A 17841-nucleotide genomic window follows, 5' to 3' on the forward strand; every position below is an offset into this window, starting at 1 on the left:
CTTTTTTTTTTTTTTTTAACTAATTTTACTTTGTTGGATCAGCAGCTATGCTAATGATGTCTCTATTTGTTTCTATGTTTTGCCACGGGATTTACATAACAAAACAAAGCACGAGGAGGACTTTAACACTTTTCAAATTTCATTGGAAGTTTTCTCAACGTTTTTAAATTCTAAGTTACTTTTATTTAGTTAACGTCAAATTAACGGCTGATCAACCAAAAGCGCCGAGTGGCGTGGTATGCGTTAGTTTTCTCAGCGCTGATCAGGATAGACCAATCACAGTCGACTGTGATCACTTAATATGGATAGAGGTGAAAAAACCGTAAAAAAATTTTTTTATATTGCTGTGGCTAAATTCTGTCTGTAAATAAGGTAATATATTTAATGTCCTGAAAATGTAACTTACAATAAAAAATGCCGTTCTTAGACTGTGTGTGAATGGTGATGGAGACTTTTTCAAACTGAGAAAATCTAAAAAAGAAAACGTTGTTTGCACCTTAACTAGCAAAAACACGTTTCCCCGTTTTTTGTTGTTGTTACGAACCTAACGTAACTCAATAATACATTTACTTTTAAATAGTCTTCTAACTAAAGAGCAGAAATTATGTGGGCTTGTAGATTTAAATTTTGATTAAATGTCGCCATCTGCGGGTCAAATAATAGCACAATCTCCCGTTTCTAAAATAAAATAAAAACACACACAGTCTGTATTTATTAGCTTTATTGACTGTCCATGATTAAATATAAGGCAAGTTTGTGTTACATTTAAAAAAAAAAAGTATATATACAAATGATCTTTCACCATTAATGTAGTTTTGGAATCCAAAACAACAGTTTACAAAAAAAAAAAAAAAAATATATATATATATATATATTTTTTTCTCTTTTTTATGATTATATATATATATATATATATATATATATATATATATATATATATATATATATATATATATATATATAGTCATAAAAAAAAGAGAAAAAAATGTAAATAAAACTCCTTATGCAACTATTGAAAAATAAAAACACAAAGAGCCATGAATCAATATCTCACATCTCAAACTAAAATATAAAACTAATATCTAGATCGTAATGCAATGTTTGCATGACTTTTGATAAAATTAACTCACGAGAGGCAGCATTTCAAATAAAAACAAACAACAATCCAGTCTTCGCACGGCTGTATTACAAAATAAAAGTACATGGCTCAAGAATCTTGATTTAATTTTATTATATGCTATTGCAACAAATATTCAACCCTGAGCCAAATCCAAGAAACTAAACACATTAAAAAAAGTTGTTTCAAACTTAAATCAAGCAAATCTAATGACCTTTCTGCAGATACCAGCGGGTCTAATAAATCAAATAATTATTGCATATACATATTTATTTTCACAGCATGCCGCAGCAGTAAGATAGATGTCCTGTTAAACCGAGGTGATGCTCAGATGGGTTTGGTCGTGCTGTTGTAGACGAGTTTCTCTGAATAATCGTAGGTGTGAACGTGACCGCCGTTGACAGCCACATGCTGATGTTTGTTTTTCTTCTTCCCCTTCAGCAGGCAGCATGCGATAACCACCAGCAGGACGGCGATGGCGAAGCCCAGGATGATGGCGATCACGATGGCAGCTGAACAGAGACACGACAGTCACGTTACGTCAATGCATCTGAATACATCAGCAGAGTCAAAGAAAGGTACAACAGCAGACTATACAGCAACGCAAAGACAATGCACAGATCTTTTCCAATGGAAAACAAAAACAAATGCAAGGTGCATTTTTTGCCTTTTAGTTTAAAGACACTAGTGCATCAGAAATTTGACATTTAAATAAAAGATTATTATACAAGCCAGAGTGGGGTTATTATAATTAAATAAAACTATAAAGCATTTTGGATTATTAAATGAACTGTAATCTGTAAATGTATTATATAAATATATAACAGGGCTCGATATTAAGCTTTTGCATGAGCTTGTCCTTGTAAAAAAAGTTACGTGTCCGAAAAAAATAAAATTAAAATAAAATAATTATATATATATATATATATATATATATATATATATATATATATATATATATATATATATATATATTACATATATTTATTTATTTATATATTTATTTATTTTTCCAATTCATTCAAATGGCTGATTCATTCAATAAATGAAGCAAGTAACCATTTTTATAAATGGCTCACTGAATCATTGACTCGTTCAAAAATGAATAATTTAATAACAAAAGACTGTTGTGTGTTACATAATTTCAGTAATATTGTATATAATATTTAATAATAATATAGCATTATATAATATATAAAATAAAACAAAATTAAGCATTTTATTTCAGCTATTTGTTGAGGCAACATTTTCCATTTTCATTTGATTAATTTACGCTGTTGTCATAAAATGTCTTGGATTTCTCATTAATTATTATTTCGTTCAAGGTTATATTAAAAAAAAAAAGTAGTAGAAATGATAATAACTAAAGAAATTGTAAACTCTTTGTTATGGTGGCTGCTGGAGTGAATGGATCTTAACTTAAAAAAATAAAACGATTCAAATTTAAACTATAGTAATAGTTATTAGTATCTCAATAATACGAAGATAACCCTGAAACAGACACTGAGCAACAGGTCACTCTCGACTCTTCGGTTTAACGTATGATTCATTTCCCACACACTCAACATTCATCTTTTAAAGGAAAGCATGCAAGGAATGATATTTAATATAAGCTGCGTTACTTGTTTCACTGCTGCTTTCTTGCTTCTCAAACTGAGATCGTCTGGGAAACGCGTCAGACTCTGAAAAAACAAACAAACAAACAAACAAACATGACAATCTTATGTTTTATTATGTTTTGCAAGCTCACGCACGCAGTGAGAAGATTTGTGCATGTGCTCATCCAAATATAAGCTCTCTCTGAAGTATTGTGTTTAAATGAATAAAAATTCAGACAAAAATGTCAAAATGCCGGTCTTGGTAAGTATCCTACAGCAGATATAGCCGGCTGAACGCAGGCCACTGAATCAGTGCATTCTCTTAAAGTGACAGTCTTTATATTAATCGAACAGCAACAACAGAGAAATCACTCAGTGGTCTTGATTGAAAAGCTTTTGTAACTTTAATAAATAACAACCTTTAAAAACTAATGCTAGACCTCCCTAAAAAAAAAAAAAAAAAAAAATGAAAATCACTGTTAATTTTATTTGTATCTTTACTCTATTGTGTCTATTTGTGCTGTTGCTCGTAGTTAGATAGATTTTTTTTGTTTAAAGTATAGTTTCTCCATAAACATAGCACATACCGAACCAAACCGAAACCGTGACTCTAAAACCGTGAAACACCATTATCTCAAATATGACTTTAAAATAGTTGCAAACAGCTATTTCATCAGAAAAATCAAAAAGGCTTTAATTAGGGCTTTTTAAGAGGATCTGCACAAATAAAATTAATACTGTATGAGTAGAGAAGGGCTACGGAAACATGAAACTGTAAAAAGATGATAAAGCCTTTAAACCATTTCTTAACAGAAGTAAAGTATTAACTATTATATTACGTTAAAATATTGTATATTAGAGTCTTGACCGTCAATTGGTTCACATGTAAAAATATGGGTGGATTTTCACACAAAAACAGCAGATGGGCTGATTGAAAACGCACATTAGTTGACAGCCAGTAGATGGCGCTGTTGGAGCGGTTTTCTTGCTCTCATAAATGCTGCTTTTATAAAAACGCCAAGCTTTTCTGAACACAGTCGGTTCTCTTCAGAGATGCATTCATATAAACATCCACACTGCATTTCGACATTGACAGTGGAAATCACAACCTTTTGAAGTTTAATTAATTAATATCAGTGTCACCAAGTCTGCGTACTCCGTATCTTTAGATGATAGACACACATTTTCTTCACAATGACATACATGGATGAACAATTCACATAATAAAATACTGCTAATAATAATAATAATAATATAGTAAAAATCACCAGACACTCCTTTGCACGAACGCATGCACCACGCCTCCGTTTCGAAGCGGTTTCCATTCCCATCACAGCCACCGTAGTTAAAGCGGTGACAGCGCCGTTCATATGGATTGTAATACCATTTAGTGAAACTTGCGCGACATTTTCCCGTTACTGGAGGCTCCACGCAATGAGCTGGAAGAGTCAAGACATCCCTGGTTAATTCATGATCATTTTAATAATTAACTTAATATTAAGGAGGCACTTAGACAGTATTATATGTGATCCTGGAGCACAAAACCAGTCTCGAATGTCAATTTTATGCATCATCTGAAAGGCTGAATGAATAATCTTTCCATTAGGACAATATTTGACTATCTGGAATCTGAGGGTGCAAAAAAAATCTAAATATAAAAAAATATTTTTTGGTTATTGCTACTAAAATACCCCAGAGACTCAAGACTGCTTTTGTGCTGCAGGGACACACATAAAGAAATTAATATGAGAACGTATGATGAATAAAATATTTGTAACATTTCCTAATTGTATTTTAGATTTGAATTTACACTGTAAATAAGCAAATGCAACTTTTGTAACTTTTATGCAACTTTTGCAACTAATGCAACTTTTAAAACACAATGCTTTGAACAAGATTTTCAAGATAAAATTATAATCAATACATGTTTAAAAAGGTTTAGGTTTGCATGTATAATGACAGAAAATGAAATCTAAATAAAATACAGTAATAGGTTTTTCAAGATAAAAATAATACATTTTTAAAGCTATATAAATGGCATTTAACAAAATTAAATATGGTAATTAGTTTTTCAAGATAATTTAAAAATATGTATTTTAGGTTTGCATATATCATAGGAATAAATATAAAATAATTCAGTGATGGGTTTTTAAAGGTAAAATTATAATCAATAAATTCTTAAAAATATATTTAGAATTTGCATATAAAATAAAATGCAAATGATGATTTTTATAATCAAAAATAATTACAAATAAATTTTAAATGTTTGCATATTTAATAACAAACAATTAAATATAATTTATTGTTGAGGTGAGGAATTTTTCAACAAAATAAAAATATTTAAACAATATATATATATATATTTGGTTTGCATATAACATTAACAACAACAAAAACTAAATATAGCGATGACCTTTTCAAAATAGACTAATAATCAACAAATACTCAAGAAGTTTCAAGGTAAAATATGAAATATAAATCACCTTTGGTTTTGTCCATAGGAATATTAATCAAATGGTCAAGCTCTTCGACCACTGAACAGAAACACATGAAAACGTAAGTGAATCAGTAACACATAAAACTAACAAATGACCTGAAACCTAAAAAACATTTAAAGGGACAGTTAAAAAAATAAACAAATGATGTCATCATTTACTCCCTAAGGCTCAATCCTGTATGTTCTTTACTAAATGTGACCCTGGAGCACAAAACCAATCATAAGGGGTCAATTGTTTTCGAAATTGAGATGTATATACATCATCTGAAAGCTGAATAAATAAGCTTTCCACTGATATATGGTTTATTAAATATGGCAATATTTGGCCGAGATACAACGATTTGAAAATCAGGAATCTGAGGGTGCATCTACAGTATGTGAATCTAAATCATCTTTAAAGTTGTTCAAATTAAGTTTTTAGCAATGCATATTACTAATCAAAAATTAAGTTTTTTTTACATTTATGGTAGGAAATTCACTAACTATCTTCATGGAACATGATCTTTACTTAATATCCTAATGATTTAATGATCCTGATTATCCTTAATGATTGGGATAAAAGAAAAATCTATCATTTTGACCCATACTATGTATTGTTGTCTATTTCTACAAATACACCCCAGTGACTCCAGACTGGTTTTGTGCTCCAGGGACACATATGAAAGCATAAAGGACTTTTGAGGAAAAAAAAAAAAATGACAATACAGCATAAAAGCTTTGCATATGACTTGATGCACTTTTTTTGAAGTCTTCAATTCAAAAACAAAAAGCATTTCAGCAGACATGAAGTCAAATATGTGCGAGTAACTGATGCCAGAAAAATTATTAAAAGATAATGTGTATGTGTCATGTGTTTTTACGTTTGGAGCACTCAGTCTCATCCGAACCGTCGTTGCACTGCGCTTCTCCGTCACACTCCAACCCTTTCTGAATGCAGCAATTATTTGAACACGAGAAATGATCTGGACCACAAACCACGTCACAAATCTCACCTGTGTGTTTGAAAGAGGATTTCACTTGTCAATGCCTACATGAATATTCTAGACACCAAATCAAATGAAATCATCAGGAATCACGGGCTTACTATTATCGGGGACCGGACCTAATCTTCCAGACGGTGGCTTAGCCGAAGCTGCAAAATAAAACTGTTCATGTTAAACAGCAGCACATTAAATCTATGCGTAAAGTCACTTTTACAAATGTGCTAGTGTAATTAAATCAGACTTCACGAATAATTCAGGGATTTCTGAACGAGCCGTTTGCTCTGAAAGCATGTTAAATTTAACAGGCAATGCATGCTTTTAATGCAGCTTCATAAGAAGAAACAGCCTTAAGTATCTAACACAATTCAGTTTAACCATCATCTGGTTTATTTGTCAAGACGTTTCATGACTGTTAAACCCAAATGTTGAAGAATTAAACAAATGCATGATATAATTATCCAAAGCGTCTGCTAAACGAATACATTAGGTTGGAATAGTTACATTTTAATGAGACACACTTATTTTGTTTTACAATATTTACTTGCCAAAGTCATTAGTATTTTATAAACATATATAAAAGATAAGATAAAAGTTATTTTGCATTACATATGTTTCACTTTTATGAACAATTTGCACAATAATAACCATGTTGTAGTTATATTAGTAAGATACTCACTGACTTTCTACTAGTTTTTTGGCACTGTGAGTGTCACTAACTGGCTATAAAAAGCTTAATACCTGAAACTTTGTCGCAAGCGTTCATGCATTCGTTGAGCACCAGGTAGTTGTTGCGGTTTGGTTTGCAGCCTCCAAACTTGAACTGCTCACATTTTTCTGTGGCGGCGTTGTAGTGCCAACGAGGAAAAGAGCCTCGACATGGACCCTCCTTCTTCGGCACCAGACAGTGATCTGATGGGAACAAAAACAGGCTTTTTACATAAAACAGTATTTATTCTTCCACACAGACTAAAAACACCAAAAGTATGATTTAATTTGCATGCAATACTGTATTTAAAGTCTTCTGAAGTAATGCTTTAGCACATGTTTGTGCTGCTTCTTATAACATGCCTCGACAAATTGCATGAGAAAAAATGCAATGAAGTTTTGCGAGCCTTTGCGGTGACGTTATGACATCTTAAAACCACAAATGAAACCACTGTGCAAAACACATGATAGTAACATTAGAGCATCAATGCAATTAATGCCAGTATCGAATGTCATATCAATGCATTTATTTTAATGATGGCTCAAAGCTTCATTTCTTGAACATTACACTGGTTTAATTTACACGCATTACTAAGACCTTCAATTTAATGACAGGGCTGTCAGATCATAATATCATTCTTTTTGCCAGGAAGCTAAAAAAATATTGTTTTCTTCCCTCAGCCAAAACAATATGTAAATATTATATCTATTAGTTGTGCACAGCCGATTTTTTACTTACAACACATAACTGAATTAGAGGTATTAAACACTATCAATAGCTTAAAAAATTCAAAGGCCATGGATATCTATGGCCTTGATACGAATTTTTTAAAAAGGCATAAAGAGGTCCTTATACAGCCTATTACTCATCTGATTAATCAGTCTTTAAGTCAATCTATCGTGCCATCAGCATGGAAGATGGCCCTGGTCACACCCATTTTTAAATCAGGGGAAAGATCAGATATGGATAATTATCGGCCAATCAGTATTCTACCTGTTGTTTCTAAAATCCTTGAAAAATGGGTGGCTAAATTACTGATTCAACATCTCAATAAAAGCAATAATCCACTCCACCCTATGCAATTTGGATTCAGGGCCCATCACTCAACAGAAACAGCTAATTGTTTGTTTTTGGAAAAGGTTTAAGGCTACCTGGATAGGAGTTCTTATGTTGGTGCTGTCTTCCTAGACCTAAAGCGAGCTTTTGATACTGTAATCACGAAGTTCTTTTATCTAAATTGGCATATTTTAATTTCTCTGAGCAAGCTCTCAACTGGATAAAATCATACTTGTCCTGTAGAAAGCAATGTGTTTGTATTAATAACTCAAAGTCTCCATTTAGTGAATGTCCAGTAGGGGTCCCCCAAGGCTCTATACTTGGTCCGATCTTGTTCACACTTTATATTAATGAGCTGCCAGAGGCATGTAAAAATGTTGATGTTCAGATGTATGCAGATGATGCTGTAATCTTTACACACGATAAGAACTACTTAGAGATAGCATCCACACTTACATCAGCAATGGCTCACATTGATGACTGGCTCACTAGGTCGTGTCTCTACTTAAACACCAAAAAAACAGTCTGTATGGTGTTCACCAAAAAATGTATGAAGGTGTCACATTCTAATGTGTTCCTTAGAGGACAGGAGCTTGATGTTGTCAATGAATTTATGTATTTAGGAGTTATATATGACTCCACCTTAACATTCAAATATCATATAAAAAAAGGTGGCAAATAAAGTTAAATTCAGTTTGCAGAATTTTAAACAAGTCAGGATATTTCTTAACACCAAAGCAGCCAAGTTGTTCTTATATACTATGATTTTTTCACATATCGAGTATTGTTCCATAAATTGGTCATTAACTAGCATATCGAGTCTTAAAGTATTGAATCTTTATTCAAGAAAGCCATTAAAAATTTTGATAAAAAAGCATTGTCATTTCACCATTGCAATATTCTAGAGAGACATAATTCTTTAAGTTTTGACAATTTCAAACGTTTCAAGTACAGTCCCTGACAAAAGTCTTGTCGCTTGTGTACAAATTGACCTGAAGTGCCACTGAAATATATTTCTAATCAAGATTTTTTTTACAAGAAATGGCTCATTTTAATCCCAACAGCTTTTGTAATAATGTTTCAGTGCAAAACGAAACTGTCAAAAAGTTTTCTAATATTCACAGCTTGGTAAAGCCCATTGAGTCAATTCTTGCAGAGACATAAGTGTTGTCGCCTTGTCATATGAGCTTCACCTGTGACTAATAATAGATCAATTAGGTCTCAGGTGTGTATAAAAATAACCCCAGTACACTAGACCTTCACATTAACTGCAACTAGAACTCTGCAAACATGCCTAAGATTCACCCTGAGACTAAAGTTTTGATTATCAAGAGGCTGAAGACCAGATCCACCTTCAATGTGTCTCAGCGTCAAGTACAGAGGATAAAAAAACATTTGAAGACACTGGAGATGTTTTTGACAAGCCCAGGTCAGGCAGGTTTGTCGGATTCTGTCTCGGAATGGCCTCCATGGTCGAATCAGTGCCCAGGAGCCAGCACTAAACAAAAGACAATTGAAAAACAGTGTGGCATTTGTCAAGGCCCACAGCCTGCTAAAAGGATGGACGCTGGAAAAGTGGCAGAAGGTGGATTTTTCAGATGAATCTTCTGTTGAATTACACCACAGTCACCGCAAATATTGCAGGAGATCTACTGGAGCCCGCATGGATCCTAGATTCATCCAGAAAACAGTGAATTTGGTGGCGGAAAAATCATGGTCTGGGGTTACATCCAGTATGGGGGTGTGCGAGAGATCTGCAGGGTGGAAGGCAACATCAACAGTCTAAAATACCAAGAAATCTTAGCTACCTCTTATATACCCAACCATAAAAGAGGCCAAATTCTGCAGCAGGATGGTGCTCCATCGGATACTTCCATCTCCACATCAAAGTTCTTCAAGGCGAAGAAGATCAAGATGCTTCAGGATTGGCCAGCCCAGTCACCAGACATGAACATCATTGAGCATATGTGGGGTTAGGATGAAAGAGGAAGCATGGAAGACGAAACCAAAGAATATTGATGAACTCTGGGAGGCATGCAAGACTGATGACTTTATCAATAAATTGTATGAATCCTTGCCAAACCGCATGGATGCAGTCCTTCAAGCTCATGGACGTCATACAAGATATTAAATTTTGGATCTTACAGCACCACTACTTAATTTGCTGACATTTTTTTGTATTTGCAGTAAATTTGTTCAATTTCTCTATAGGCGACCTATAAAATTTGACCTTTCTGTCTTGATTAAATGATAAATCTTTGTTCAGTGAAACTAATTTATTTCAGTGCATTAAACATCATTTGGGAGGCTTTTAGCTTTTCATATGAGCTATTTCTAACACTAATTGATTAATTAAAAGTCAGGTTAATAGCAGGTGTTTCTACAAAATAGATAAGCGACAAGACTTTTGTCAGGGACTGTACATTTGCCTAGTTTATAAGGTGTTAAATAATCTTGCTCCACCTCCACTGCATGCCTTCACTGGGCCTCTGTAAAAGGGGACTGTATGATACCATTTAGACGTACCACCTTTGGACAAAATGTATTATCAATAATAGGTGGTAAATTTTGGAATAGCTTGCCCCTTGTGATACGCGAGTGTCCTTCATTCACCTCCTTTAAAACTCAATTAAAACAGTGGCTCTTAGACAACCAGACATGTACTCACTTTTAACTGTAACATTAGTCACTATTAGTCATACATTTTCATTGTTAATGTAGTATAGTGGTGAATGTATGATGTCATTGTTATTATGAATTTTTGGTCTTGTTTGTATTGTTGATGTATATTTTTATTTATGTGTATTGTTGTCATAGTGAACGAATGTTATATGATTGTTGGTTATTTTCTTTATTAGTTTTTATGTTACCGGCCTAGGGACTGCGGATGAAAAATAGTATCTTTTTACTAATTCTGGCATATTTACATGGTGTATTTTCATACAACAATGTACATGAATATGCATGGTCCCTATTAAATAAATAAACTAAATAAATAAATTCTTGATTTATGACTCAGTAACAGTGATGCTGTGAAAGAGCAAGCAAATACAAATATAACATCAATTTAGTAAATAATGCATGTGTTGTTACCAGATGCTGCTGGTAAACATGCATTTATTAATATTTAATGAGCTTCTTCACAATATTTTCTCGCCATGAATGATGAAACAAACACTTTGCTTTGAACACAAGAAAAAGCAAAACCAAACACTATAAATAATGCAAATGCAACATGATTAATTCAAATCAACAAGTCATGTAAATATGTTCAGCATTAAAACTAATAGAATTTGTCTCATCTCATATGGATTTTAGATTTCTAGACAGCTAGACCAGAACAGAGTCGTTTCACAAACGCTCAATGACCAGAACAACTTCATTCTCTGTGAAACTTCCACCGCAAAACCTGTCGCACAAGTTTGTGAAACACTCAAGAAAATAGCCTCGCAGCTCAAGGGGTTTCCTGTTTCTACTAAAACCAGGAAACATCCAGCAATCGGTCACAAAACAGACTCATTTCCATTGAAAATAAATCATTAAACTGCTGATTTGAACGTTTCGACCAAGCAAAGCTGAAATTAGCTGAAGCTCGTTTTAATGAGAAATATGAAGAAGACAGAAAAGCACATTCTGGGTTAACAGAATGAAACCATTTATGCATTTATGTCTGACAAATCCTGGTAAATGGTTAATCCATGTATCTTTAAGGTCACTTCAAAACCTGTTAGACCAGAACTCATCTCAGATCAGCTCAGGAATTTCATTATGATAAATCAGATAAAATGACACTTATCAGAGAACATGTAAGAAATGACCTATTACTGTCATGAAAGCTGTTGCTTTTAATATCATGATGACACATACAGAAATGAACATTAACATTAATGAAAAGGGTTTAAGCATAAAAACGATAAGTGTAATACAGCTTTAAATTGTGGTTCTTTCCAAAAAAACATTAAAAAGTTTTCTGTTTAATTTAATTTCAATTGTTTTTGTTTTTCGGAGCAAAAAGTAAATATCATACATTTTCCCCCTGATTTACAGATGAGACCCACTAAAATGTCATTCAGTGTAACAGTCTTGTAAAGCATATTTACAACAAAATGACTAAATGATTAAAAGACTAATTACTTTCACCCCAAATAGTAAATAGTTGCCATTTAATTTTTTTTTTAATTTGCCACTATCCTAGGCTTTGCCCATTTCTCTGTAAGAATGTTTAGTAATTTAAAACAAAATAACATTTTATATGCTCCCTTAATGTTTTAATTAATCTTAATGTCGTTTAATTAGCAAATGCATTTGCCCTTCATTTGCCAATGGGCGTGCTGGTCTAAAAAAAGAGGTGTGTTCAGGTGCATTGCTATTTTAAGGAGCTGAAAATAGACTGCGCCATAGACCAACTCAAACCTGGTCTAAAGTCTGCCGCTATGTTTTTTCTTTGTTATTTAAAGAGCGTACACGCTGCTTATTAAAAACAGGTACGCACAGCAGCACATGAACATGCCAAATATTAAAAATTAAAGGATTTCAATGCATAGGATTTTTTTGTAGGCTAATTATATTATATATCTGTTTCATCTCAGAGACGCGCTCTGTCTTTGCGCTTGCCAAATTCCACCATGTAAATAGCAAATCCGTCATAGCACGAGCGAAACTGGCTCTTAAAGGGAATGGAAGGTGAGACTCTGATTGGTTTATTGCATGTTAGGCCCAAAAAACACCCATTATTCATTTAGAGAATAGGGACAACCCGTTTAGACCAACCGTTTCTCTGTCGTTAAAACAGCAAAAGTGGAATTGGACACGCCTTGAGTGCACCTGCGCCGTGCACTTTACACTTTGCGTTTAAATCGTTAAAATAGGGCCCTAAGTGTGCTTGAAGGGCTAAAAATAAAAGATGAAAAAAAGAAAAGATTAAAGAAATGAAGCACACACACAACATGTGTTTTCATGTACTCACGGAGTGTCTGTTCTGGAGTTAGGACCAAAATGGACACCTCGGCCGATCCTGTCTGACCAGCCTCATCTGTGACCGTGAGTCTGAACTTATACATCCCCGGAGAAAGATCGGAGACCGTCACTGAATCCTCAAAAGGCCCTTTCTGAAAAAAATAAAATAAATAATGATAATAATATATATATATATATATATGCTTTGCTAGAAGCCTCTGCATACAATGCATGATAGATTATTTGTATTGCATTAATAATGCACCTTATAATGCACTGTATGAGCTCATTAATAATTATAACCACAATAATATAATACTACCTATACTTTTTATTGTTGCACCTTTACTGGAAGCCTTTACTGTATATACAGTTATAATGCATCAAAAAGTATTTTACTTAGTATTGAATTCATTACAATATATTTTAATACTTGTCTATTCATTGCATCAACTTATAAAGTATTACTCATTAAAACACATGAAAAAAACAATAATCGGTATCACTTATAGACTTTACAATTCTAAAAAAAAAATGTAATGCATTAATTATGCCTTACAATATTTTTAAAGCATTAACTATAATATACAATTATAATATTTATATTTTGATTGTTACACTTTTAGAAAGTATAATTCATTAAAATGCATGAAAACAACCGATATCAGTAACCCTTGAAGCCTTTTTACATATAACGCACTAAGGAAATATTATAATGCATTATATAATAATACACTGTATGAAATGTTGAATGATTATTTAACAATAACTTTAACCACTATTACATAATTATACTTATATACTCTTTGTTACACCTTTAGAAAGTATAATTATATAATTACAATCTTGACCAATATCGGTAATGCTTTACTTGTCTTGGAGCCTATGTAATGCATTATTAAAGTCTTTTAATGCTTTAATAATGCCTTATGAATAATTATTACACAGTTATATATTATAATGCTTCGTTGTTACACATCATAATTCATATAAAGATTATTATGTATATGCATGTAGCAAGGAATCTGCCATATGCACATTAACTTTTAATAGATTTATTACTACTATTGTATACTTTTATTGCAATAATTTATGAAAAGATATGATGCATTACCTTTATAACACCAAGCATGAAAACTATAAAGATATAGTTCTAAAAATCGTTCTCAATATTAAAGAATAGCAGACTCCACACTACAACTATAACGATAAAGGCATAGAGAACCGATATCGTTGGAATCACTTTCAGAACGATTTTTTTTCTGATGAACGATAAAAACATTGACAGCCAATCATGAATCTAAAAAAAAGCAACTGGTGTGGACACTAATAACGTTATCTTTATAGTTATCGTTCTAGGTGTGAACGGGCCTTTACACATTAGGTTTTATAGAAAATTTTCGGATTTATTTTTTCTAACAATGAACCTGAACCCACTTTCAGAACTGATGATGGGTCTCCAGACACCTGTTCCCACTCATATTTTACAATCTTTTTATCGTCTTTGCTCTCAATGCCGTTCAGAATCACATCTTCATTGGGCTGAACGACTCTGTCCTGCCCGGCGTCTGCGACTGGAGGTTTGTCCTCCACATCTGCAAGAAATCAAAACACTGCTGCGATGAAACATTATGCAATATGAAACAATAACGCTGGGAACTGCACAAGATGCCAAGAATGATAGTGAGTAAGCAACCCAGTGTTTATGAGAAAACATTGCAAGATGGATCTTGTATACTAAAGATCAGCAGATAGGGAAGAGTTAGAAGAACTAGAATAAAACGTGCAAGAGGAAATGAAAGGTTGAGACTAAAAGATTCTGACACGAAATGATAAGATTCTACACGGTTAATATCAGGAGTGCAGAAACGCGACCGCAACATTTACATGTTTTTGCATTCAGCTCATGGATAATCTTAAGTCCTAAGACTCCATGAAATCTGAATTTGTGAATTTTAGTCCGTGTCTATTTGCTACTGTACTCCAAAAACATGACAAAATAAACATTTATAAGATACGTGCATTTAATTTACAGCATTTCTCTTCCATAAAAACAGCAAAATAACTGATCTTGAACTTCAGAGGTCGTTCTTTTGTTTGTCAATCAGATGGTTGGCATGTAAACTAAATGCTACTTGCTATATAATTTGTTTTAAATATTTAATATGTCTTGTTAGTCAATGCAAAAAACTGCACTTATTTATTTAGTGTCAGTGAGATGCCATTAGAACTTTAATGGGAACAGTTTACAATAAGATCCAATTATTTAATGCATCAACTAACAATACGCATTACTTTTTTACTATGTTTATTCAACTTTATTGATTTTTGTTAATAAAAATACAATTGGAGTTTTTAGTTCATATCAGCTCAGATCCATTAAAAATATTAAAAAAGTGACATCGGATGAAATTTTCACTTTTATTCTGAATCATTTTTATCATTTCCATTTTAATAAAAAAAAAATATTTTTTGTGTGTTTTGGCCATTTTTATTAGTTTTTGTGTCTTTTTAATATTTATAAATATTTTTTTTTTCATTTTTAGTCCATCAAATAGAACTAAATGACAAAAAAACTAAACAAAAAAAAAATTACATGTTTTTTATGATTTTAGTTATCTATAACAATAAACCCGTCAAGGCTTTTCATAGGATCCTACATGAATCAATATTCTCAAATTATTGCTTCGCTCCTAGTTACTCCAACCGGCTAAAATATGAAACGATGACACACTTCAGAAGATTTCAGCAGGTCTGAACATGCATGAGTCTTTCCAGAAGTATTTCCTCCACAGGTTTAAGACAAATCTGAAAACACTGTAAATAAAAACCTGAGCATACTCATTTATCACTGAACTGATAAAAAATACATTTAAGATCATTTCTCTTATACCTTGCACCTGTTGCACAACGTAATCTTAAAAAATAGATTTCAAAACACACCTGTTGTATCGACTAATATATAAGTAATATCTTTAACATCTCCAGATACACAATTCCCGCTTACCTGAAAGTTGTTGGTCAAGGTAATCTTTAAAAACAGATAACAGAACGTAGTTGCTGAAGCCCTTCTTCTTCACAAAGTGACAGACTTTCTTCTGTTTGTACAAACAGTTAAAGATGAAGCATGCGCGGATGCTTTTGGGATTTTCTCCATGTTCCATCAAAGCCAGATTACAGTTTGGATCAAGACAACAGGCCAGAATACATTCTTCAGGCCGAGACACTTGAGGAGAAGACAGGAACGTGGCCCCGTCCTTCACAGATTCATCTGTGTCCAACACAAAATCCTCTTTGCCAAGACTGAACTTATCCATGCATTTCCCTTCATCCTGAGCCTCTGATGGAGCTGCACGGAGACAGATGTGAAGAACCACCGCGGTCCAGAAGAGCCAGAGCCGAGATGGAGTCATTCTCCAAACGAACAAAACCTCCAGTAAAATCCCTGTATTAATGATTCAAGACCAATCTGGAGACTTTAAACATTACAACAAACTTATATATAACTGGTAGAATGCATTACATAAACACACAAAGACTCAAAAAGGAGTCATTCTCCAAGGAACAGAACCTCCTAAAAAGCCATTTATAAATGATTCAAAGATACAAATAAAAACATACAAATAATACTAATATGATATGGATTTAGTCATTCTACTAGCTATATATAATTTTTTTTATTTAAAGTTTCTTTATAAATCTATAAAGAATTTAAAAAGGCATTTATCTGAAGATCAAAATCTAAAGTAAAGTCCATTTAACCATAATTTAAGACCCATCTGAAAAGTAAGCGAAAACAATAAAACTTCCAAATAATATTTATAAAACAGTATGCATATTAAATCCAGAAATAATACATAAAGGGGTCATTAAAAAAAATGTTTCAATAATATTTTAAGTATAGCTGGTAGGATGACTAAATCCATAAACAATCAAAAAGAAGTCAATAAGGTTTAAAGTAAAATCCCTTTATAAAGGATAGAATACCAATCTGAATAGACAGAGAAAATCTGAATAAAATAACATTTCAAATTAATATTTATATAATATATAGCTGAAAGAATGACCAAATCCATAATGAAAGATGTCATCAAAATAACAACCCCTTCAGCAAAATCCCTTTATAATGATGAAGACAAAACATTCAAACTTCTAAATATTTATAATATATAATAAACATTGAATTGATCTATATATGACTTGAAGATACTACACTAGATTATTAATATACAGGATTATACTTCAATACATGTATTATCTACTAGAAGTCTATAACATCATATATATATATATATATATATAAGAAAAAACGCTCACTTCAAAGTCAGTTTAGAAAACTTTACACGATTTGTACAGTGTGTTGACCAATAAAGGTCCAATAAAAAGGTCGTCTAAAACGAAAAGAAAACTTTAAGCAACTTTTCGAGCATTTCTGCTTTACTCAAGACATAAACATTAAAAGGCCACCGGAGAAAACGCAGCAGATGTTTGTTTTGCGTTGAAACATTTAATCTTCTTACCTATTAAACAACTCTACGAGGGTTCGTGTCCTCCTCGTGACATTAGCCAGACATAAACCGTCGTTTAAAGCAGTTTCGATGGAAATGCGTCGTCGATTCCGAGGAAAACAGCGCCAGTCAGATCCCGAGCTTCAGGTGAGGTGTGTCCGATACCGATTAGCGACATACCTGCGCGAGCAGGAAGTGCTGACGTCACGCGCCAGGCCCCGCCTCCTCAAACTGCACATTCACATTTTTGGGAAATATGTTTTAGGCTTTTTTTTCCATTCGGTTTCTAAAGTCTGTTTAAAGTCTGATGTGTGTCCTTTAAATACTCATTAAAAATTCTTAAACATCTAGAAGCTTCTGCAAAACGGACAAATGTTGAGTTCTTTACATGTAAAAATGTAATTAATTCTCCGATACTCA

General features: G+C 32.8%; 1 protein-coding gene across 1 annotated transcript; it reads right to left on the reverse strand.

Moving 5' to 3' along the window:
• Positions 1–1293: 1293 nt before the first annotated feature.
• On the reverse strand, positions 1294–17628 carry spint1a (serine peptidase inhibitor, Kunitz type 1 a). The gene is made up of 11 exons (XM_059521144.1): positions 17434–17628; positions 15921–16382; positions 14351–14508; positions 12924–13065; positions 6934–7104; positions 6297–6344; positions 6073–6204; positions 5199–5249; positions 3984–4154; positions 2740–2799; positions 1294–1629 (listed from the first exon to the last, which is right to left on the reverse strand). The coding sequence occupies exons 2-11, from the start codon at positions 16324–16326 to the stop codon at positions 1445–1447; spliced, it is 1524 nt and encodes a 507-aa protein (XP_059377127.1). The 5' UTR covers positions 16327–16382; positions 17434–17628; the 3' UTR covers positions 1294–1444.
• Between the last annotated feature and the right edge of the window lie 213 nt (positions 17629–17841).

Source organism: Carassius carassius, chromosome 32 (genome assembly GCF_963082965.1).
Source record: "Carassius carassius chromosome 32, fCarCar2.1, whole genome shotgun sequence".
Lineage (NCBI taxonomy): Eukaryota > Metazoa > Chordata > Actinopteri > Cypriniformes > Cyprinidae > Carassius > Carassius carassius.

What these genes read in the sequence shown, in the direction of transcription:
- spint1a (XM_059521144.1), bottom strand. Translation starts at nt 16,326, where the DNA reads ATGACTCCATCTCGGCTCTGGCTCTTCTGGACCGCGGTGGTTCTTCAC. An exon ending in AACTCCAGAACAGACACTCC is followed by an intron (nt 7,105 to 12,923) that starts GTGAGTACATGA and finishes TGTTCCCATCAG; the next exon opens with ATCACTGTCTGGTGCCGAAG. An exon ending in CGCTTGCGACAAAGTTTCAG is followed by an intron (nt 6,345 to 6,933) that starts GTATTAAGCTTT and finishes TTTATTTTGCAG; the next exon opens with CTTCGGCTAAGCCACCGTCT.